The 23734-nt window shown below is 42.6% G+C and overlaps 3 protein-coding genes across 3 annotated transcripts in view; 2 read left to right on the forward strand and 1 right to left on the reverse strand.

Moving 5' to 3' along the window:
- Positions 1-23734, reverse strand: part of LOC145440848 (cell division cycle-associated protein 7-like) — a 346780-nt gene that overhangs the window by 189222 nt on the left and 133824 nt on the right. The window lies entirely within an intron of this gene.
- Positions 13564-17286, forward strand: LOC145440827 (uncharacterized). Its single transcript, XM_080318579.1, has one exon. It carries the CDS (start codon positions 14982-14984, stop codon positions 16884-16886), a length of 1905 nt encoding a protein of 634 aa, XP_080174705.1. The 5' UTR covers positions 13564-14981; the 3' UTR covers positions 16887-17286.
- Positions 20854-23664, forward strand: LOC145440852 (inositol monophosphatase 1-like). Its single transcript, XM_080318618.1, has one exon. It carries the CDS (start codon positions 20925-20927, stop codon positions 21768-21770), a length of 846 nt encoding a protein of 281 aa, XP_080174744.1. The 5' UTR covers positions 20854-20924; the 3' UTR covers positions 21771-23664.

The raw sequence follows: 23734 nt of genomic DNA on the forward strand, positions 1-23734 counted from the left end.
TTTTTGGTATAATTAACTGTGACTTTCTCATTCCCTAGTATCGACACATCCACTGCGAGCAGCACTTATTAACAGTGTATTTCACTCCTTTCAATTTCGAAATAAAATTAATGCGCTGGAGAACACATCAGCTAAACTTTTTGACTGGGCCCCCCAACGTATTTTCTGCTTCTCATTTGACCCGTGGAGAAAAATAATTGCCCACTCATGGTTTAGGGCAGTGGTTCTCAACCTTTTTCACCTCGCGGACCGGTAAAATTTCCAAAAATGTCTGGCAGACCGGGGAACTTTCAAAATTGAAATGAAGCCAAAACGTAAAGTATATGCAACCGTTTTTTTGCAATTATATGGTGCTAGAGTGTGACATTTAGAGGGTTCTGATTAATTATCTTCATGATGGCATCCATGTGATTTTATGGTAGTGAGTCCGCTGAGTCGAGGTAAAATTGCCTTGTCCAGATAAACGTGCTACCGCCGAGAGTCGTTTACAGTCTTTCGCGCCGAAGGCCGTGGGTAAGGTTTAACCGACCACGCCAACACGAATAATATTCTTATCTTTAACAATATCGAGAGAAGAAGCGTTTCGGAATAGAACCAAGCACTTTTTCGTGCTACCTTGCTCATTGCACACTGCCACCAGACGCAGGCTACTCTGGCAACTACGAATACAATGCGTGCCGCAAGACAACACCTTACAGCAGCTGTACCGGCCATGCGCAAACCCGGGCCGCAAAATTACTTCGTCACCTCACCCAAAAAACGCTGGTCTTGGGCCCACACAAGGCGATAAGCCAAACTTTCGGGGACTTCGCCCCCAGACCCTACAGTTGGGTGGATGTTTTCACCTGTACTTGTGAGCACATTTATTCTACTCAGTGTAAGCAGAAAGTTTATGCAGCCTAATCGCGCCAATAGCGAAAATTTCCGATCATTCATGACTGAATCGGTATTCTCGCTGTCGAATTTTTGGCACAACCTTCGGAGTCCCATGTTAGCCTGAACTTGTGTTGGTACGTCGCGGCGCGGTAATGGCTGACGCCAAAATGTCTATCTATATAAATCATGCGTATTTCTCGGAAAAGGGCACCTATAAGCATGGCATTTGGTGGCACTAAATCGCGCAAAGCGCGAAAAGAAGTTGAAAAATGTTGAAGAAAGTTTCAAAAAAATTACACTATGATTTATGCTCATTTGCAAAATAATGTTGGGCCTTTTTCAAGCTCGGCCCATCTCCAATTGGGCGGTTTGGGGGCCCCAGTTACGGTCCTGCCCGAAATGAATGAATCGAAAACGAATGATCGCACAAACTGCGCTGTTTAGCGATGAGTCAGCTCGTATATATTCTGTACTTATCGCCTTCAACATTGCATCTTGAAATTAAGGTATAAAATTGTATAAAATTGTAATATACCTCGCGGACCGGCAGGAATGTCGTCGCGGACCGGCGGTTGAGAACCACTGGTTTAGGGGAAGGTGCACCACAGGCTTAGAACTTTGCAATAAACTTTTCACCGCAACAATGGTGCATGGTCAATGGTCATCGATCAATGATAAACCATTGTGTTCAACAATGAACTTGATAATTAATCACAACAGCGGAGGTCACGATTATACAAAGGTGATTACGGCTCTTCCATTTGTATTGTGAAGGCAAGCAATAACAAGTTATCTGCAAACACGTCGTTGCGAGAAAGGAATCTATGAACAGGAAAATAGAACTTCTAATACAGAATGGAAGGAAGAGTTCGCATTCCGTGATAATAAAAGTAAGCAACTGTGCCTAAACTGTCAAGATTCGCTCAATAACTACAAAGCTAGTAACTTGAAACGTCATTACGACACCAAACACCGAAACTTTGCCACGAGTTACTCAACGAAGACAAATTTACGGAGGAATAAGATTACCGAGCTTAAATCTTCCTTAAATGCTCAGCCACGATTAAAGGAACTGCTGCGCACTACTTTGACGTCATATCAGCTTGATTTCGAACACCTTGCAGCCAAGGTGGAGACGCTCCATATCACCACACAATAACACACTTCATTCGATAGCCTACATTTCATTGTGACGTAATAATTTTGTATTTTTAATTTTTGTGTTGTGGCTCTTTTTAAGCCAATATTTTTGATATGCGAATCGCGTATGAAGCAGGTCTGCAAACCCCTGCTTTGCACTAATCTGGAAATTGTTGTTGTGCATAAACATAAACACAAAAGGAAGTCTACATATGTGTAGTACGCGTCAGATGCCTACGACGTCTGCCTCTACCCTGGGCTATCGTCATCACGGGGCATAACTCGATCAACTGCAACACGGCGAGCCTCTTCCATGCTCCGGTTGCTACACAAGAGGGATTTTACAGTCAGCGCACGCCACACGGACAACCCGCCTATACGAGGAGCGCATGAGTATATATCACCGCGAAACAAAATTAAATAGTATTTACGGTGAGTGTGGAAAAATATGAAACAGTACATGAGATGAAACTGCATGAAAGTATCGATTGCGTACGATAACGAATGTCTTATTTCGGTTACCAGTGAGTTCGACCGAAAGTGAGATATTACGGTCTCCGGACCCCGTAAAATACAATTGAATTAAATTGAATTACAAATTATTTATTTCGAGTCGGCACACTGAGATGTCGCCTAGGCCAAGGTGGGTGTCTGATTCCATAGACAACTCCTAGTCGCTTCGACATCTTCCTTTCTTTTCATTGTATCGCATTTTTTGTGGTGTATTGAACTGATAAAATTGCTAATAAACCAATGATGATGATGATGTTGAGAGAAAATCTATAGCGATTTGCGAATGTATGCTTCCTTGAGTGGTTTTTACTTCGTCTTCGGCCAGTCCACTGTCGTCTCGACTTATTCAAGATCGAATGTGTCGACTCGACCCCCTTTGTGTTCCTGATGCTGCGTGTCTTACTAATGAGATGCCGGAAATTTGAGTATCCTTGCCTCTTCTTTTTAAAAACAGTGTGAATGGAAATGTGGCATTATGGTTAGAACATCTTTTGAACCTCAATTGTTTGACCATCCCAATAATCGAATTCATGCTTTCGTGCGAACCGTTTCTACGTCAGTGGTAGGCTTAGGCTACTCAACCGGGGGCTCGGTGGAGGTCAAGATCAGCACCGTAACTGCCACACCCCAAACCCCCCAATTGGAGGGGGCCCGAGCTCGAGAGGGGCCCAAAATTATTTTGTGAATTAGCATAAATCATAGAGCTTTTTTTTTATGCAATTTTTTCAAATTTTTTTCGCGAATTCAAGTAGCCATTTATCTTTATTATTGGGTATTGGGTTAGGGTTAGGGTTAGGGTTAGGGTTAGGGTTAGGGTTAGGGTTAGGGCCATTACCGCGCCACGACTCACCAAGACATACAATCAAGAGACCATATAACATGCGACTCCAAGAAGTGTGCCAGAACGATCGGCAGCGAGAAAACCTTGGCCGAAAAGGTCTATGCCCTTATGCTAACCGAAGACTCCATTATATATACAAAATACATATAGGTTGAATTGTGTCCATAGGCGCCTAAATGACTGGCGCCAAATGTTCCTGTCTTTGCAATCTGAACCTCACAAGTCACAATACAAATACCACCTCGCTGGGAAAAATTTTATGCCAGTGAAGAAATACCAATTTGAAATCGTGTGCGTCTCTTAGTTTAGAAGCCTACGTTTGGGCGATTCTATATTTTTTTGATACAACAGACTTGAACTAACGAAATAACATCATGTAACGAAGTTATATCAACGGTAGCGTTGGGACCCCGCGAAATCCCGATCCCGGGATCCCGGGATTTGAAGCAATCCCGATCCCGGGATTAATTGCAATGAAATCCCGGGATTTGTAAACAGCATCTACCAAGGCTTACGTAGCGCCATATCTCTTATTTTTGTAATAAAGCAGTGTTACAAACTCGGCTGATCGTCTAAAACAATTCACCATTATGTGCTATTAAAACAAACTATGGCATAACAATGAACTGCACAATCACTTCCGTCGTAGTCTACGGACCGTAACAGCGTAACTCAGTATAGGAGCGTTGCAAAGGCGGTGCTGTGGTGGTGAAATAAAGGTCGGGATAGTAGCGAATTTCGAAGATGTCAGTATACGAAGAAACTTTTTGTTTTGTAAATCTACAGAAAGAGCCAAACGCGACTTGTATCAGGGTTTAGCACAGCGGCTCCCAACGAGGGCGATATCGCCCCACAGAGGGCGATTTTGAGAAACAAGGGGGCGATTGGGGGGTGAAAATGTTTGGACGTCCAGTGAGATATATATTCAACCAACACGGCCAAAAATGCACGTGAAGATGGCTTATTCTGCATACGACGCCAAAATTAACTAAAAAATGGCCAACTTAACGGCGGAAACCAGTTTTTCTAGCACCTACTCGGAAAAATTACCTTTTTATTTACTCAATTCCTTGGCGATCAAAGTTAAGTGAATAAATTTCCCGTTAACATGTCCTCTTTTTCGGATCCGTAAATATGGGACAATAGGGGATGGGGGCGATAATTTGTGTCGAGCTTGATAAGGGGGCGATGAGTCGAGGAAGGTTGGGAACCATTGGTATAGCACAAAGGGACTGGTAATGGTAACGCATTTAAGGTCCGTAAACATGATTAGTAATAAATCATGGATGACTTAATCGGGCACATCAAAAAAGATCAGTCAAAAATGAAGACGAGGAAGATCGATTTCTTTTATAAATCGCATAATCCACGGTTCGATGAAATTCCTAGCCAGTTAACTGCTGTAGACGGGTAGCATTTAAACAAATTGCTTCAAAGTGAGCGATTTCGTCGGGCCGTCAAGGCTGACGGCTAGACTTGTAATGATGTCACAAACGGGTTCGGGACTTTGTGATCGAGCACAGCAAAAAATCCGCAAGTGTATGGAAGAAGAGCTTATGGCAATGTAACGGAATAATGGACGTTTTTCGATCACGTTGGACAAATCAACTTCTACAATCTACACGAAACAGGCGGTACATAAATTTAAACGCTCATTTTATGGGTGGCTTTCGATCGCTGGGTTTCATTTGTATTCATGGGAGCGTGTTTTTGCGTCAATATTACAAGGAATAAATGTTGCTTGTGTAGCTTGTACTAGGGTTGGATTATCCGGATAACGGTTAACCGGTTAACCGGTTAACCGCAGGTGTATTTATTATCCGATATCCGGATATAAATCTGCCGGTTAACCGGATAAAATAGTATCGTTATTAATGTGTTTTAAACTTTTAGGAAGCTTCAATAAGTCGTATTATCAGTGTTTCGCGCGGCCAATTAGCGAGAAGCGTGTCGGCAATTAGTGGGATACGTTAATGCATTGTGTAACGCGACGCAATCTCCCGCTGAGAAGATCTCCAAATTAGGTCATTGATTGCCGATAACTCGGCTATCGTCGCTAGCCTGGTTTTTCGAGTCTTCAACAAGCCTATAGTTCCGCCGGCAGAATCACATCTGCAATAGGCTCTGTGGACATTACGCCATCTCTGGCCTACCTAATCGCATCTGCATTGGCTTGGTGCTCACGATATTATCGCTGGCCTGCGCAATCGCATCTGCAATAGGCATGGTACGAACGATATCATCGCTGGCGTAACCATATAAGTCTCGGGCCAGGCATGCGTTGGCTCCTGTCTCTTGGTGGCTTGGAGACAATATGCCGCTGAGATTAATATAATCAGCGATTCTGATTAATGAGTGACATTGCGAAACTGAATGACATCGAATATTCGCATTCCAGAAACATGTTCGTGCGTGCAAGCGTAATTGATTTCCGCTGATACTAAATTCGAAAAAAAAATCGAAACCACCTCGTTTTATTCGAAACACCCCCCTTATTTTTCGGCTGGCTACGGACCTGATCAGCTGAATTTCTCATGGAGGAATTAGAGTGAGCTATCATGTCGGCCTCAATTCCGGTATCAGCTACTCCTTCCTTCCGTCCTTCCAGTAGGCCTACTGGACACCTAAACAGAAGAATGGGCAAAAAGGAAGCGCTGCTTACTATATTCAGCCTTGCTTAGACTACTATAATTCAGCCCATTTTGTGGAAGCAGAAAGAGCATTTAATACGTGTGGGCTCTTTGCTACAAAACTCCGATCCCGGCTATAGGATGCCACTATTGATGCGGTGTGCTTTATAAGGAGGGAGCTGCAATTACACTGTGTAATGATTTTGCGATCCATTTTTCATGTAGACCTCGTGAAATCAGTTATCTCACTTAGGATTCACTATCCGGTTAACCGGTTAGCTAAATTCCAAATATACGGATATATCCGTTATCCGGACAGTGAAAATTATTGATATCCGAACTAACCCTAGCTTGTACGTGTATTTTGCTACTTTGCTAATCCCGGGAAATCCCGATCCCGTGATTTCAAATTTGATCCCGAAGTCCCAACCCTAATCAACGGGTCCGCCCGCCCGAACACGTTTAATTATTATTTACGGGCCCTCCCGTTTTCAAGACACTTCACTCAGCTCTACCGGTCAATCTAATTACGTGAGTAGAGAGGACAATAAATTGATAGCATAACATATATATGCAATCGCCGATCTGACTGACCGAATTTATTATAAATTATCGAAAATTTTCGCGCTTCGCGCTGGCTCGCAATACATTACAGATGATTTCGTGACAAACGTGAACAACGTGATGTGGGGTTTGTTTTATCACCCTATGGGAGCCCAAGACCCTCGTTTTTTGGGGCCTGACGAGGTACTGTTTCGTTCCTGCCAACGGGTATACGCTCGAAGATGTTTAATTATTATTGAGTGGTCCTACCTTTTCAAACACACCTCACTCAGCTCTACCGGCAAATCTGATTACGTGAGCAGAGAGAAGATAAAAATTTATAACAATATATATGCAATTCCCGATCATACTGACCGATTCAATCATGAATTCTAGAAATTTTGCGCGCGTCGCGCGCTTAGGCTACCAAAGCTGTTTCACTAAACAAATTCCCAATGAATATGATAAATAGCGATCAACAGTGTATTTTTGGAGCCGGAGCCGGAGCCCGGAGCCGGAGCCCCGGAGCCGTGTATTTTCGCCGGAGCTGGAGCCGGAGCCGGAGCTCTACATAAAATTCAGCCGGAGCCGGAGCCGGAGCTGGAGCCCGTTATATGAGGAGTAGCTCCGGCTCCGACGTATTTCATACGATGCTATTATATATATGCAACAACCACATCTGCTGATTTATGAGAATTGAACAGCAGGCCTGAATTTTAATGCTGTACACAGCAATGGCATAGAGCAGTGCTTTTCAACCTGTGTGACGGTTCGCACTTATATAGTGCGAATGAAAATTTTTTAGTGCGAATGACGAGCGAGGTGCGAATGGTGCGAATGAAAAATCCGGATGAGTGCGAACGGCCAGCGTGGTGCGAATGGTGCGAATGAAAAATCGGGATGAGTGCGAATGAAAATTGTCCATGTTTCTCACTTTTTCTGACGTGGAATAATTCAAGTTCACAAGTGAGGAACGCTCCCGATGCGTGTATAATGCAAAGTTTGAGATAATATTTCCGCGCGAGAGGATTACACCACGGCATGGAAAAAAGAAGGAGTTGAATCGGTATCAGTTGCTCACTTGCTCGGAAACATCCACCGTGTATGGATATTGTATACGGACCTTGTAGGAATATAGGTAATAGTAGCTGATGCCAGTGTTGACATTTGGCATATTGGAATGCAAAATATTGGAATTTTGGCACACATTCATGTTGGTGAACAGCAGAATTTAGCGTTTCTTCAACTATAACAATTGGCGCATTAGATCTATAACAAGTGTTGTTTACTCGTGTACCTAACCAAGGATTAGAGGCCGTTATAAATAAAATTAGTGTAAGCACATTAGTGTCTTACGTCCAATGAATATTTTTCTTGCATCACATCGAATTATTAAGTCACTGGGCAGTTTATCTACTGATCAGTGCAGTGGCCTGTTTGTAATGCGAACTCCCCAATTTTGGCTTAGACACGCTTTCCTGTTCTTGGACTGATGATCTCAGGCCAAGTCTAGATCGTAAAGGCATAGGCCCATATGTAACATATTGGTGATTCCACTAAGCTTGCTGATCCATAGGAAAATATTGCCTAGTTCGTGTTCGTACCGCCTTCGTACTACAAACTTTGTAATACTCCGAACTCTACCGGTTTAGCTTGAGCAGATGAGAAGTGAGCACCCTCTGCAGAGTAAAATTAAATCCACCATGCCGTATGTCTTACGATATTCCTTATGCAGCCTAATTTAAGCTTGATTAGACTGTTGAACCTTATTACTCTTTATGTATAAGGATATGTGGGATACTAAAGATAATTTGACATTATTTGAGTCAGTTTTCCAATATTGTACGATTGACCGAAGAGCCATCCCGCAGTTGGCTACCCGGGCCGATATAACTGTGTGTTAATCATGAATCTTACGTGAGTAATAATTATTCAAGAAGGTGAAAGTGTTGGCTTTGACAACACAGGGATGCCGAACGTTGTTATTGAAAGATATGTTGATTTGTGTACTGCATAGATAAGAAGTGAATTAAGCCTAAGCATATCCATAAACAACAGTCATCAATTACTCGGATTGTGTGGGTTTGTATGGTCCGTGGACATATGAGCATGCGACATTACAGCATGCGAGACTTCGGCATGCGACAATTTGGCATGCGACACATGAGCATGTGGGTTAAACTACGGGTTAGGGGTAGGTTAGGGTTGGATTTATGGTTGGGTTAGGGTTAGGCTTTAGGTTAGGTTAGGCTAGGTTAGGTTAGGTTAGGTTATGTTTCGGGTTAGGGTAAGTTTTTGGGTTATGCAGTCACATGCTGAAGTGACGCATGCTGATGTGTTCCATGCTGAACTGTCGTTTTCCATTGTGTCGCATGCTCATATGTCGGGCAACCGGTTTGTATAGCAATGCATTCCTGATTTGAACGCCCACCGTACCATCCAATCGTCTAACATTAGGGTTACCATATTTTGAAATCGGGAAAGGAGGACACTATTTCAAAATTTTCAAACACAGAATACCGGTGGAAAATCCTGAAAAAGCGGTAAATTTTTACCACTTCGTAGTCGGTTGACTAAAAAAAAGGTCAATTTCGCTCAGCTCCCGAAATACCCGCCGGAGCGTCACTTCGGTGCTGATTTACGGAATAAATTTGACCAAAATTCCTAAATAAGAGGAAAAAATCTCAAAAAGGAGGATATTTGGGCGTCCTCGGAGGACATTTTCAAAAACCCAAAAAAGGACGACACGTCCTCCTAAAGGTGAACGTACGGCAACCTTATCTAACTTACCTTACCTACGCGAAGCATCTTTTCGAATATTGTCAGAAAAATGAGCCAAAGGTGCTAGTCGCAACATTGATGCTACGATTCAAGTGCAGTTTCACTATTTTGTGCGTTCTCAATGCAAACACATTCACATCGCGATGACGTAACATGTGGATTTAGTGGCAAAGTGATATTGTTGCGAGTGAATATTGTTCTTGGGTTCGCCCTTTAAGCTTCCAAGAAATCACCGCACGATACCCCGGAAATGCAACGAACTTCTTGAGAACAACGGGAGTGCGATATCTGTGATTTTACTACTGCAGTGATTTTAGTGCTTGATTAGTCCATAATACGATACGCTGAATGTAAAATAATGAAGCTCTGTACCTCCAAGAAGCTCTTCGAATACAAAAGTGATAAGTTTCTTCATTTTCCTTTCGTGTACTAAATTTCGGCTGACTGGTGCGAATGAAATTATTTTTCAAAAAAAGGTGCGAATGGAGCTCAAAAAGGTTGAAAAGCACTGGCATAGAGTAAAGTGCGTTCTAGTGCAACTATGATGTTATCGACAATTGACAAGTATTCATTATGACGTCACAAGCCAGCACGGCGGCACCTATGTCTTTGTTGCTACATCGGATGTTACTGACGGCTGACAGACTCTAGATCAGTGGTTCCCAACCTTTTTGTCTTCATTCCCCACTTCAGATTTATTCCGAGCTTTCATTCCCCACCAGGACCGTAACAGCACTTTGTCAGCCCCGCCAAAAACACGCTGATCTTGGGCTCCCAAAAGCACCTCAGCCCCGCTGATCCTGTACGCTTTTTCCCTGCAACTTATCATCTACACTGGGTCTACTGTTAAATATGCGTCACTATATTTCGGCTAAACGCGCGAGGCGCGAAAAATTTATATGATTCGTGTTTGAATCAGCCAATATGATCGGGAATTTGATATATTTTGCTATCAATTTTTTATCTCCGCTCTACTCACGTAATCATGATTTGCTGGCAGAGCAAGGTGTGTTGGAAAAGGTAGGACCCCTAAATAAGAATTGAACATCTTCGGCGGACCCGTTGGTATATTGACTTCGTATGTACATTGTGCTATTTCATGACCTCCTATATCTGCTATGTCAAAAGAAATGGAAATGGAAATCACCAAAGCTAAAAGGCACAGACGATTTCATTATTAATATTGCTTTACTGGTAAATAATTTTTCCCCGCGTGATGACAGATCGTCAGGACAGGAACATTCGGTGCCAGCCATTTAGCCAATTAAACATACATGTATATTGTATAATGTATATACAATACATCGAAGTTTTGGGTCACGCAAGGGCATTCCTTCTCGACCAAGGTCTTCTCGCTTCTGATCGTTCTGGCACACTTCTCAGAGTTGCATGTTACATGGCCTATAACTTCATATGCCTTGGTGCGTCGTGGCACAGTAATGGCCGACGGCGAAGTCGCCATTTCTGTAAATTCTACGTATGTTCGTGGGGGAAAGGTACCCAATAATCAGATATTCGGCAATATTAAATCGCGGGAGGTTTGGGGTGCGGCAGTTACGGTCCTGTTCCCCACTACCCCGCACTTTTGTCATCACAGAGCAGCTGTTTGTTATTGGTTTGACTACACAAGACACACAACCATGCCAGTACGCAAGACAATTGCCGATAACTGCAACATAAAACGTATTGTGAACCGATACCAGTAACGCTCCAAATTTCGCAAAAGCGTTATTTCACGTCAAACTAGTCGTTCCGGATGCGTTTGTGACGCCATCATTGGCCATCCAGAGTTAAAATGAGGTTTTGTGAACAACACGCAATAGTATTTTCGATACAAATATATTCCAGAGCAGTTGACTGGTAACGGTAATTGCGCATGTGTCTCCGTGAATATATGTAGACTGTCCTCTATATAATTCTGAACAAATGCGTCTATTCCCCACCAGAAACCATTGAATTCCCCACCAGTGGGGAATTCCCCACCGTTTGGGAACCCCTGCTCTAGATTACTATAGATAACTAACCTATGGGTAGATTAGTAATCTATATAGACTACGAATGGCCAACCTTTTCGGCTAAAGGGGCACATGAAATTGACGAACGAGTGCACGGTCCACTAGCCGCGCCAAGCGGGTAAAATTTTCAAAGTTTATAAATAAACTAGGTCAATAATATTATTACTTGAGTATATTGCGGGTCTACTGTATACCGCCCGCTAGGCTCAGTTTGCAAGGACACGACTATTCGGCGTCTGGCCACGTCGATATCGAAGGTCTCCGATAATATGCGACAATAATTTTGTGCCTACATTTCACCGTCGACGATCTTTATGCGAGCGGAAACGCGAAAAGACTTTCTCCCGTAATTGCGAATACAGTTAGACTCGATCGGGTAAATTAGGCGTTTTTTTTCATTTTCAGTAGGGGGTAGGCTACCAAGCAAGAAATCGTGTTACAATTAAACACGCGAAGCGTGAAGAAAAATTTCACTACTATTTTAGTTTATTGTAATGTACGACGATTTACTAAAAATGTGACTGGACCCTGGATCTGCCAATGCGTCGGAACTGATATTTTAGTCATCAACATCCCAAGTGTCGCAGCTAGACTTGTAATTTTTGGTTGGCATTGCAAGTTCACAATCTGAGCAATTCATTTTCGATAATACAATAGGAAATTACCTCGCGGGCCACGCAAAACCCTCTCGCGGGCCACATTTGACCCGCAGGTTGGCCACCCCTGATATAGACAGGCCCATTCGATAATTTCAGAGCCGGAGCCGGAGCGGGAGCCGGAGCAGTGGTAATAATGCGGCTCCGGAGCTGGAGCCGGAGCTAATGTATGATAGAAGAAAGCTCCGGAGCCGGAGCTGGAGCAGTTTAAATTTACGGCTGCTCCAAAGCCCTGTCTATAACCCTATGGGGGGGGGCAAGACTAAAGTTTTTTGGGGGGGCCTGACGAAGTGCTGTTACGGCCCTGGTCAAGATACACACCTGCCTCGTGGCGAGAGTGGTATTCCACAACTGCAACAGCTTGGTTGCGGGTTCGAGTCCGACCGAGGTCGAATCCAGAATTCCTACCTAAGTGTCGGAGGTATATCTAGGCTCCTCCTCGCCATATCATCCGTGTAAGCGGATAAAATTTCATAATTTCAAAAATCAAAAGCCTGCGATATAATGAAAGATAAGCAGGTGTCGAATTGTCTTTGAGATCAGACGCCCACCTGGGCCTGGGCGATGTAAATAGGAGGCATGCACAGTTGCACACTGAATGAAAGTAAAAGAAGATAATATAAAATGACAAGCGACAAAATCAGGTGTCATGATTCATATTCGTTAGGGCCTGTACTAATTTTCCTCACTATTAGCAGTTTCTGGTTGCATTTTCATGTGCCAGTACTAATAGACAGAATACCAATAGTGTTGTAGATCAGCTGATTTGAAATTGCTATGTCCTAATCCGAACCAAATCCGAAGCTTCAAATCCTAATCCAAGTCCTAATCCTGAAATTTTGTATATTTTAATTCTAATCCTGATCCTAATCCGCTATCAATTTGGAATTCCTCGAAAAAAGCCCACATCTGCCATCTTATACCCATAATTATGTAAAAACAAGTAAAAGGCATAATGAGTGCCAAAGTACATGAAGTAATTTTGGTAGGACGAAAAACTTCGTCGCCATTCGCAACAGGACATCGATCTCCCCGAAAATCGGTAAATCCAATCCTAATACTAATCCATTACCAAAAAAAAATCGAAAATCCTAATCCAATCCAAATCCGACAAACTTCAGAAATCCAGTTTTTCCAAATCTAATCCTAATCCATGCTCATCTCTTCTCTAGTGCTCTAGGGCTACCATACGCCCTCTTTCAGGAGGATTTTCCCTCTTTTTTGACTTTTTTGAAACTGTCCTCGGAGGACGCTCAAATGTCCTCTTTTTTCGGGATTTTGTTCTCTTTTTGGATAATGTTGGTTAAATATAGCGTAAAATTCAACTGAGATACAGTAAATCAGCACTGAAATACCGCTTCGGCGGCTATTTCGGGGGAGCCGAGCCGGAAAGTTGACTATGGTTGAAGTATAGATAACTAAGGTAAACCGGTTCTGTAGTTGAAGCCAATTCGAAATCCGGATCCATTCCGGTTAAGTTAAAACAGGTTCTCGATCCGGCTCCGAAATCGAAATCATGCTCCAGAACCGGATTTTGGCCACCTCTGCTCTCGAGTTCTAGCTTCTAGTTCACTACAGGGTAGAGACCCTACCGGTTCGGAATACGGGGTGCTGGCAGGGTGCAGGTGGATTTCGTTATTATTTATTACCATTCTTATCGATTCAGATTGCAGGGTGAATGAATTGTAATAGAGAGGAAATGGCAAGTAGGCCTATTTGTTTGCTATCTTGGACCAACCTTTCGTAATAGTAATTTGCAGCTCAGCCAAGCGTTTTAGCAATTGCGGATAAAAAGACCCGACGAAGAAAGCACTCACAAGGAATGGAAAGAACTAGTAGAAAGGGCCGCGGCTTCAAAAAAGATAAACATCGAAAAGAACTGTGACATCGGGCACTCGAGGCCGAGGGGGATGTTTGTTAGAGTAAAGGATCGTTACTGATGCGTGTCGTTCGACATCCTCGTATCTGTTCATGATATCGCATTGTGTCTTATCTCATTGTACATTGTGTATGACTTGTTCAGATGAAAAATATAACCCAACGATGTTATGTTAGACGAAAATGCTTGGAAAATCTAATTTTCCATCTTTGTCTCCATCAATTTTGTACGGTTCTCGTGATGGAAGTTTCCAATGAATCCCTACGGACGGTAACCAATTATGCTTACTGTGTGGGTGCAATTCATTGCAAATGTAAATGTAGGCTGGCATTCCTTCGATATAGACCTGTTAAACTTTTTTGTAAAGATTTCAGATTTTGCCTAGCCCCCTAACGAAGCTATCGTTGAACGTGATGATAACCAATATGAAAGTTGTTTCTGTCCTTTTCGAAGTCCGTGATTAACTTTGAAGACAATTCTTGAATTCAGTTACTAAATCTCGGCTTGAGAATGAAACAAATGAATAAAGAATCCTTGCAGCAATTTCGAGTTTATCTAGCTAACAACCTTTTATGATGATATAATTTGAATGAAGTAAAACACTGAATAGATGCACAGATTCTGCAATTCAATTTTGACTTGAACATCTTAAGATTTGTTGTGTTTGGTCATCAGATCACTGCTTAAAATACTATCTCTCTCCGTCAACAGTCAACCTAGTTTGTGCCAACAGAAGTGCAGTGAGGTTCATCCATATGTTAGTCTCGATGATTCGAATTTTTACGCCTGAAATGTCATATATGATGACACCGACATGACTGTCGACATACAAAGTCCTCTTTAAATCTCTACTAGTCGCTGACGCATGTCAGTTAATAGTATTCACGTTTATTTCAATATAAATATATTATGTATTCAATTGTGTAATAGGAGTTGCAATATTTGTTTATTTGTATGCCTAATTCAAGCTTCAATGACCATTATTGATCGTTCGAACACAATTCCATTGTTAGTTATTTGTATTTATTTTATTCACAGGTAAATTTTCTACTAGGCCTATACTGTATTCCATATTTTGCCAGACTTTGATGTATTTTGAGTGTTGTGATGTTGGAAGATACGTTCGCAACACCCGCAAATATCCTCACCACAACCACAAACGTTTGTCGGGATTACCTGCGAAATGTTTGTTACCGCGACAAGAGGTGCAGGTTCCATCATCTCACGTCTGAGGAGCTGACAGCGTCTGTCGACACGCGGGCCGATCCCGCGAGCAAGGATACAATATACGAATTTTGTCACGATTTTCAAAACCAAGGCTGCGATCGTCCTAGCTGCAGATTTATTCATTGCTCGGATGAGGTTGAAGAGTTGTACCATGATAAGGGGCTGTTGCCTATCAGATTGAAATATGAATTCGAATTGGGTGTACAAGAACTATTTGCCGCTCCTAGCAGTGATAGCAGCGGATTCGGTTCAACTGCTGAGAATTCATCGGAGAAAGCAAAGCCATTGTGTCGTGATTTCATACAGAGACAGTGCAGAAGAGGTAAGAAATGCAGATTTTCACACGCAGAAAAGAGCATCGATGACATGACGACGCAAGTTACAGTCATCAGGGCAAAGCACGATCTGCTATCACGCGACGAAGACATCCAGTCAGAGCACGCAGTGCGTGCCGACAAAAGAATGAGACTGTTACGTGAATGCCATGATGATGTGATGCAGTCTGATGCCATACAGCATATGAAAGACGAAAATATGATGCTGAGGAAAGAAGTGGCAGATTTACGGAAACAAGTTTCTGGTTTATCAGCCACGAACGAAGTGCTTCTAGAACAAAACGCTCAATTTCGACTGCAAAAACGGTGCCTCGTTGATCCTGGTGTGCCATTTTCGCAACGCAGTAAAGCTTACGACAGCCAATCTACAATGTCGGTTTCGGTACCAATTGCCATGTCGTTGAGTCTACCTCGACAGACACAGCAGCAGCTGACAAACACACCCCAACTTGCCGGGGCTGCGTTGATCAACTCTGACTCACTACCTGCAGTAGCGCCAGGATCGCAAGGAGTTAGTGTTATGACACACACAGGCATGCCGGGCCAAGCTCACATTCAGTTTCCTCAAAGCGCGGCCAGAATCGTTAATAACATCTCGCAAAGCAACACGCGTCTGGTCGACGGACTTCAGTCTTTGACGAGTCACCAAGCTGGCGTGAATCCCAGCCAAGCCTTGCAAGCCAACGTTCCGATGATTCCGCAAGCTAGCATTACGGGCGCAAATTTTTCTATAAGCCAAAAACTGCCGTTCAGCCAAGACCTCGTCTGGTCCATTCCTGCCATGACTAAGAGCAGCACGTCGCATTCCATACTGCACAATTCTTCTTTGGTAGACTGTGGAATTTCCCATCAAAATACGATAACTTTGTCACAAGCGGCTGCAAGTCAAAATGTGCCGTCGCCAAATACAATAGTGGGGCGATCCGGTCACACGTTAGGCGCAAAACCAGAAGCCAAGACCCTTGCTCCGATGACCCACAACATTGCAGCCCAGATGACCCACGCCGCGCTAGTGAATAGTACTCAAGATCCAACGTCAGCTAGAGCTGCCGCAGGTGACTTTTCTGCGTCCATCGCCGCGGTAGCGGCGCAGGTTATAGCGGCACACGCGCAACCCAGCTCCGAAATGGCCACAGCACAAATTTCTGTACCGACAGTTCCTTGTGTCACTTTAGCACCTGCTATCGTTCCAATATCTATCACGACGTCACTACCTGTTGCTCGGATGGTGTCATCATTACCACTTGATAATGCCTCGACTGGTTTGATCGCGACACAGATAGAGGCTGTCGGTGCCGCAAGGACTACATCGCGGTCCGATAATTCGATCACGTTCAACGCCGTGAATGGCCACAATCAAAGAGTGGTGAGCTCGCAACAGCAGTTGAGCGCGCCGTTGAATTTCACAATCACCCAAGTGCCGCAGCCTCAAGCCGGCTTGCACACTTGATCCAGTTCAGCTCCAGGAAGGGCAGTTCTTTCTGTTATCTGAAAAAGAAATGGCGACAGGTTCTATGCCGAGAGAAGGAGTGGAATATGGAAAGCGTGAGGCAGACGAAATAAACTGCCGTCGCAGACATGCTTCGGATATGATCGTTGCTGTATTGGTGGAGGGGCAACAATGCACTTGATAAGCCATATCATCTTCAACGCTTGCCTGACTTGGATTTTGTTGTGTTTCCAACTTATTTGAGTCGGCGAAACAAACTCTTGTATTGCTGCTTATGGCGATGATACCTTGTCACGCATGCTATTGTAATTTGCATGATATCATTTCTATGCGCAAGGATATTGCAAAGGTGCAGATTTTATAATTCATTGCTATTGAAAGGAAGGAGGTCACCATCGATTATTATGCTTGTTTGTTGTATCATGATTGCAGGTTTAAGGCTTATAGTTGTAGCCATCAGACTCTTGCTGTGGAAATCAGGAAGTGCAATTATTTCAGAATGGCTTGTATTTTTACCAGATTTAGTGATCCTGACTACCTGAGTAGAGTGGTTTGATTCTGAATTGAGTATTAGACTATGAGTTGAGTATCATTTATTATGATGTAATAGCAGTGTTGGGACGACTTGAGTCAACCTTTTCAGATGAATATTGACTTCACTCGAGTCACTTTGCCAAAATGACTTGACTTCCCTCGGCGTTTCAGACATGTGAATTGACTCGTGACTCCAGGATAATTTTTCGAGTCAATTTCAAGTCCTGAAGTAATTGGTGTTGACTAGTTTGTGTTGTGAGAAGGTATGTAAGTACATGTTTTTGACGATCTCTGGTGTGACTGCTGGAACGTGAGACACTTGTGGAAATTTCAATAAATTGCAGCTCCATTACGGTGGCGTTCTGAAGAAAATGGCTTCGGCCAATTTTTTTTTCCATTTGCCTTTCAATTTGAGACCACATTTTCAGAGTGCAGTGCCCCTTTGAATTGGAGAACAGTGTGAAAATGGTTCGTCTCGTTGAAAGCCCAGAGCTAGTATATGAATATGCTTTTCAATTGTATACTGAAAATAAAGCTATACACGATATGGAATTTTTACGATCTGCCATATTTTTAATTAACGTGTGCTAATAGCGCAAACTCTTAAAGCCGTATCAGACACAACTTCTCCGTATTGCTCTTCGACTAAACTAGGGGCCTTATAATATGGGGGAGGGCGCCATGCCATTATATTCTCTATTACGGTGTGTTCGAGTAAACACAAGGATATTATCACATTTCGATATCAACACTATCATATACATCCCATGATGTCGACGACTGCTTATTCCGTCAAAACTTGACACCTCCTGGGATGCATCAATATCAATCAAGCTCTCTACACCTTCATCATAGCTCCATTTGGAGCTTTTGACAGTCCATGCAGTGGTGACTTTTGGGGTGGGCAAGGTGGGCGGTCGTCCTGGGCCCCCCTGGTCGAAGGGCCCCCCTATTTGGAATATGCGCTTTTTCAAGGATAATAACGAATAAAGATGGAAATACGTGTACCAAGCAAGAATATGATTCCGTACAGATGAGTCAATCATCATCAAATCTTAGCATTTGTTAGAAAATTCCTATATCCCGATAATCATCACGTCTCTGCATGCGGTAGAATTACTTAGTTTTGATGTAGTCTATCCTTGCACACATGCAATAATAGACAGGGGCGAATCCAGCACCTGGGCCAACCTTGCCGGGGTGAAAGATAGACAATAACAACAGAATCGAAAGGGGTGTCTTTGGGGCGGAGCCCCCCAGTAGTTACGATTGGATACTTAAAGGGGGGGCCCCCGTAAGTTTCGCCCAGGGCCCCCCTGTTCGTAGGGCCACCACTGAGTCCATGCGAACGAATTACGATCGTTTTAACAACTACTTACTTATTTGAGTAGATTTAAAGTCAGTCAATTCTACTTCAAGTAGTTTTAGGTTGCTTATGGAAGAAGTACTTCTACTCGCGCTTGAGTAGATTTTTTCTTCGCTACTTCTACTTTTACTTGAGTAGCTTTCTTGAATACTTTGACCACCTCTGGTCACAGCGGAATTTCGTGTCTAAGTTCTTAATGGTGAATGAAGAGCCCGTACGCCCCGTGTGCATATATAGCAATGTGACCGACTTCTGCGGCACAACCATTTTCAAAATGATGATTCGTCAAACTGTCGAATGCTTATGAACCAGTGAGATGACTGAAGTTGAATTTTCCAGCTCTCTTGAACCGGACGTGCGTCCTATCAAGAACAGTCGTAAACATACAGTCTCTCATAAAAGAATACAGACGGTTTACACATCGTTTGAAATTGCGATATATTGCTCTAATACCTTTCATAAATCAATAAACAATCACGAAAAAGCGCTGATAAATAGTAGCACAAATCAATGATTAGACCTAAATCTAAGATTAAACAACCCTCTTCTGTAGATGACTTGATTAAATTTTTATATGAAATGTGAATAATGAATCCATATGTTCGATATGCTGAAGGATTTTGAGATATACAACAATACAAGTGTGGTCTCTGCCAGCAGGGCCGAAACAGTACTCCGTCAGACCCCACAAAACATTGGTATCGGGCCCACATGGGAACATAAACCGAACTTCCGGGAACCTTCGTCGTCCCCCACCAGACCCCCCTTTGCGACGGACCTTTTGACCACTAACAGTAACGCGCGTTTTGCTGTTATAGGGTTTTGTGTATCTATGAGTGAGAGTGTGGTCTAGTCTGATACTGATACTGCTAGCGCGAATAATTTTCATAGTATATTCAGGATAGAGTTTAGTCCTAATAATGCTATTGATTTCTTATCCTCTCTCAGTTCACGTGATAAGATTTACTGGCAGAGCTGAAGGTGTTGGTGACTTCAGGTAGCAAGCATAAGCAAGCAAGGACTATCCACGCCTATGAACTGAACAATGCAAAATTGTACAAGTACATTGTGGTTTCGGTCAACATGCGGCAGTCATTTTCGCTCAAAGTTTTATTTGGTAACAGACTTTGCGAAATCGCGTGTTGGCCGAAACTTCAGAAGTCTTGTTGTGTCGTGGAGCGGTAATGACCGGCGCTGAAATGTTATATTTTTTTAGAAATGTTTATTTTTCTCGTGCGCTTAGGATACCCATATTAAAAAGTGTACAGTACAGTAAATCGCGCAAGGCGCGAAGAAAATTTTGAACTTGTGTGAAATCTCTCACGAAATTATCTATAATTTATTTTGATTTGCGAAATAATTTTGGGGTGCGGTAGTTACGGTCTTGGCTGCCAGGACTCAGAAACTGGTAGGCACTTGCACCATACGTAGCTACGTTGTAAATTGCTATGCTTGCAGGTTGCAGCATCATCTTGGCTAAAAATGCTCTGTAAATGCAGCCAAGCGTGGCACTGTTATTACTCGCTGCAGCTGAATCGCTTTCGATAGCTCAGTGAGTAAGTGGCTAGTGCTTTCGATGTACGAGAGTACGCGCGTTTGGCGCGGATAGTTTGATGCAGTTTATTGTTAATTTCATCAATTCGAGACCCCACAAGATTGCGAAAAAATGAAAAGATAGTGACGAGACTTCAATTAGGAAAGATTTTGTAGGCACTTGAACATTTTGCATAGTATAGTGGCAGTGGGTGTATCAGTAAAAGCTATACGTAAGGCAAGGATGATGAGGATAATCGCATGTCATACAGCATGGTTGAAGTGAAGTTGAATACAATAGCAATGGTCGTTTCGACTTCGTACTCCATTTGTTCATTTAAACTTATTAAGTCTTGTGTATAGCAATGGCATTGAACTGTAATTATCATGCCATGAGCACAGCACAGAGCACTACCCAGTGATGATGCTCGTATAGCCTATTACCTCTTTCCGATGATAGCGGTGGCGGTGTTTGGTGGGTTAACCAACTGTGCCAACTTCTCACTTTTGTATCCATGGACCATACCTAATCCAATCTCTGTACGATTAGTTAATGTGTGTACCTGAAACCTCTGTGGAAATAGTGTACCAATAAAGACTGTAATATGGATATTATGACTGAGTCTGAAATCAATGAATGCTTCGCCTTTGCATCAACTATCGCAAAAGAAGCCGGGAAAGTCATAAGCAGTGCATTTTACAAGGAAAAGGATATCGAAACGAAAGCAGGCGTTGCGGATTTAGTGACCAAGTCAGATAAGGAAGTGGAAAAGTTACTGTTTGACTCTATCCGTTCCAAGTTCCCTTCGCACAAGCTCATCGGGGAAGAGTCTGTATCTGCTGGGGATGTATCACCCCACACCAATGACCCTACTTGGATTATAGACCCCATCGACGGAACTACAAATTTTGTTCATCGCTTCCCGTATGTAGCAGTATGCATCGGTTTCACATATAATAAAGAAATTAAATTCGGAGTGGTGTATAATCCGATTTTGGACGAATTATACACTGCAAAGCGTGGCACAGGTGCATTTCTCAATGGAACACGAATTCATGTATCCCAGGAACCAGATTTACGTAAATGTCTCGTAATGACAGAATGCGGTTCTTCCAGGGATGACGTAGTCATGGCAAAACTCTTTGAAAACATGCAGAGCGTCTTATCTACCCCGGTACATACCATCCACAGCTTGGGCTCGGCGGCTATGAACGCTTGTATGGTCGCGAAGGGTGCTGCCGAGGCTTATTATGAGTTCGGGCCGCATTGTTGGGATTTTTGTGCCGCTGGGATTATTGTGGAGGAAGCCGGCGGTGTGTTGATGAATGGGGACGGTGGTCCTTTTGATCTGATGGCTCGTCAAATTATCGCAGCCAATAATCCCGAAGTGGGTAAGAGTCTGGCGAAACGTCTCGTCCAACAGATATCGTTTCCACATGACTGCCAGTGACTTGAAATTGTTGAAATTGTGTCTGAAGTGTGAAATCTATGCTGTGTTTTGACTATTTCGGCACATTAGAAGGTTATGTAATGTTGGTTGATATGAATTAAAAATTTATAATTTTTAATGAATATTAGAATATCTGTTTTATACAATTACAGTACATAAGGTACGTGCATAATAACACAATCTGTTGCTTATTTTTATCTCATGAATATTTTATCTTACCCTGATTTCAATATAATTATTCCTTAATTAAAGATGCAAAAGTATGTTGCTGCTTGCTCAAACAACTGACAGTGTCTATAATAATTCTGAAGTAGATATAGACCAGAGGTCTCAAACTCGCGGGCCAGTTTTCCAGTTTTGACGACGCCGCGGGCCGCAGCATATATAGGGGTATTATATGTCATTCCAAGTAGGCCTAATTTGACGGGATGGAGTTGTCCTATTGAAAGTTAGCCGATCCAACAGGCTGACAATAAACACACATCGTCAAAATGTGATTTACTCTTGTATCAATTTATGCCTGGCAGGAAAAAATCAACACATTTATAACTATTTGAATAGAATTCTTGTTGTACTTGATATATATTAATTATAAAATATAGACACAATATGAGCGGACAAATGTATGATGTCATCATTAAAGTTATCGCCTTTTGATATTTCGAATTTAACAGAGTGATAATAGAGACTGATCTGATATCAAAAATTTTTTGGTTTGGGCAGTGTAATTCCAATCCAGAATTCGAGTATACTCCTGATAAGTAGGCTATTAATCTCATGGTCAAATATCTTCGAAAACAGGAGCGGAAAGATATATAAATCTAGCATCAATATATTAATGAATGCGTCCTAGTAATAGAAATGTCGGAACGCCGAACGACCCATCATTGGAGCGTACCACTACGGTACTCGGTACCTTGAAGTGGCCTTAATAACATGGTTCAGCGACTAAGCGACCTAAGATGTAACTAATAGTTTGTCATTGGTTGCCATAACTACTTGCTTAGTTAGCGAAATACCAAACTGCGACCTTCTGAGTTATTTATTCCCATGACACGCGATTAGTTCGTTGTGTCCATGGTTGTAACAATTCACGGCATTCCGAGTCCTCTCGAGTCATTTTCATTTTTCCATCGAGTCAGCCCGAGTTCGAGTAATTTTAAGAAAGGTCGCGTCCAAATCACAAATTTCAGTCACGAATCGTCTTAGGGTCAGGTTTTATCGTCATGAAGTGAAAATGCGGCGAAATAGTGAATCTTCCACTGCATGGTAGCGTTAGCAATTGATGTGATAGTGAAGTTTGATGAATAGTTTCAGGCTTTCATAGCAATTTTAGAGGGAATTTAAACTTTATAACCGAAAAGATATGTGACACTTATATATTGTCAAATTAATAAAAATCAAAAATGTCGTTGCGGGCCGCACAAAATGCTCTGGCGGGCCGCATGCGGCCCACGGTCCGCGACCTTGAGACCTCTGATATAGACTGTAGAATTGTAGACATATATATGAGTGTATTTGACACTGGACAATTCTTAAAGACAATTGAAAAAGTGGGTTGCAAAGTTTCACATTTTCATTCCCGCTAATTGAACACGGTCAAAGTTTTTTTTAAATGTAAGTCTGTACCACCATTTTTCCCTTCCACAGTATCCTGGAGGGCTGAGCGCCCAAGCATAGAAGCTGCAGATAGGCTACCAGTTCTATATTCACGCCTTTGGTCTGACTCAGATGGGGATTTAATCCTCGACCTACTGACCAAGAAGCCAGAAGCTCTACCATTAAGCTATATATTGCCCATACTGATATTTATTCTTAAAACAAGATGTAAAGCTAGAATACTTTTACTCCATGTGTCCCTTCGTAAATAGATGCCCGACGCCCGTATCCGAATTGTGTTTGTATCCAAGTTTCTGAAGAGCTTTTCTCGAAATAATTGTTTCATCTATTATATGACCAGAAAA

The sequence above is a fragment of the Botryllus schlosseri genome, chromosome 6 (genome assembly GCF_051294905.1).
Source record: "Botryllus schlosseri isolate E-star chromosome 6, Bs_hap1, whole genome shotgun sequence".
Lineage (NCBI taxonomy): Eukaryota > Metazoa > Chordata > Ascidiacea > Stolidobranchia > Styelidae > Botryllus > Botryllus schlosseri.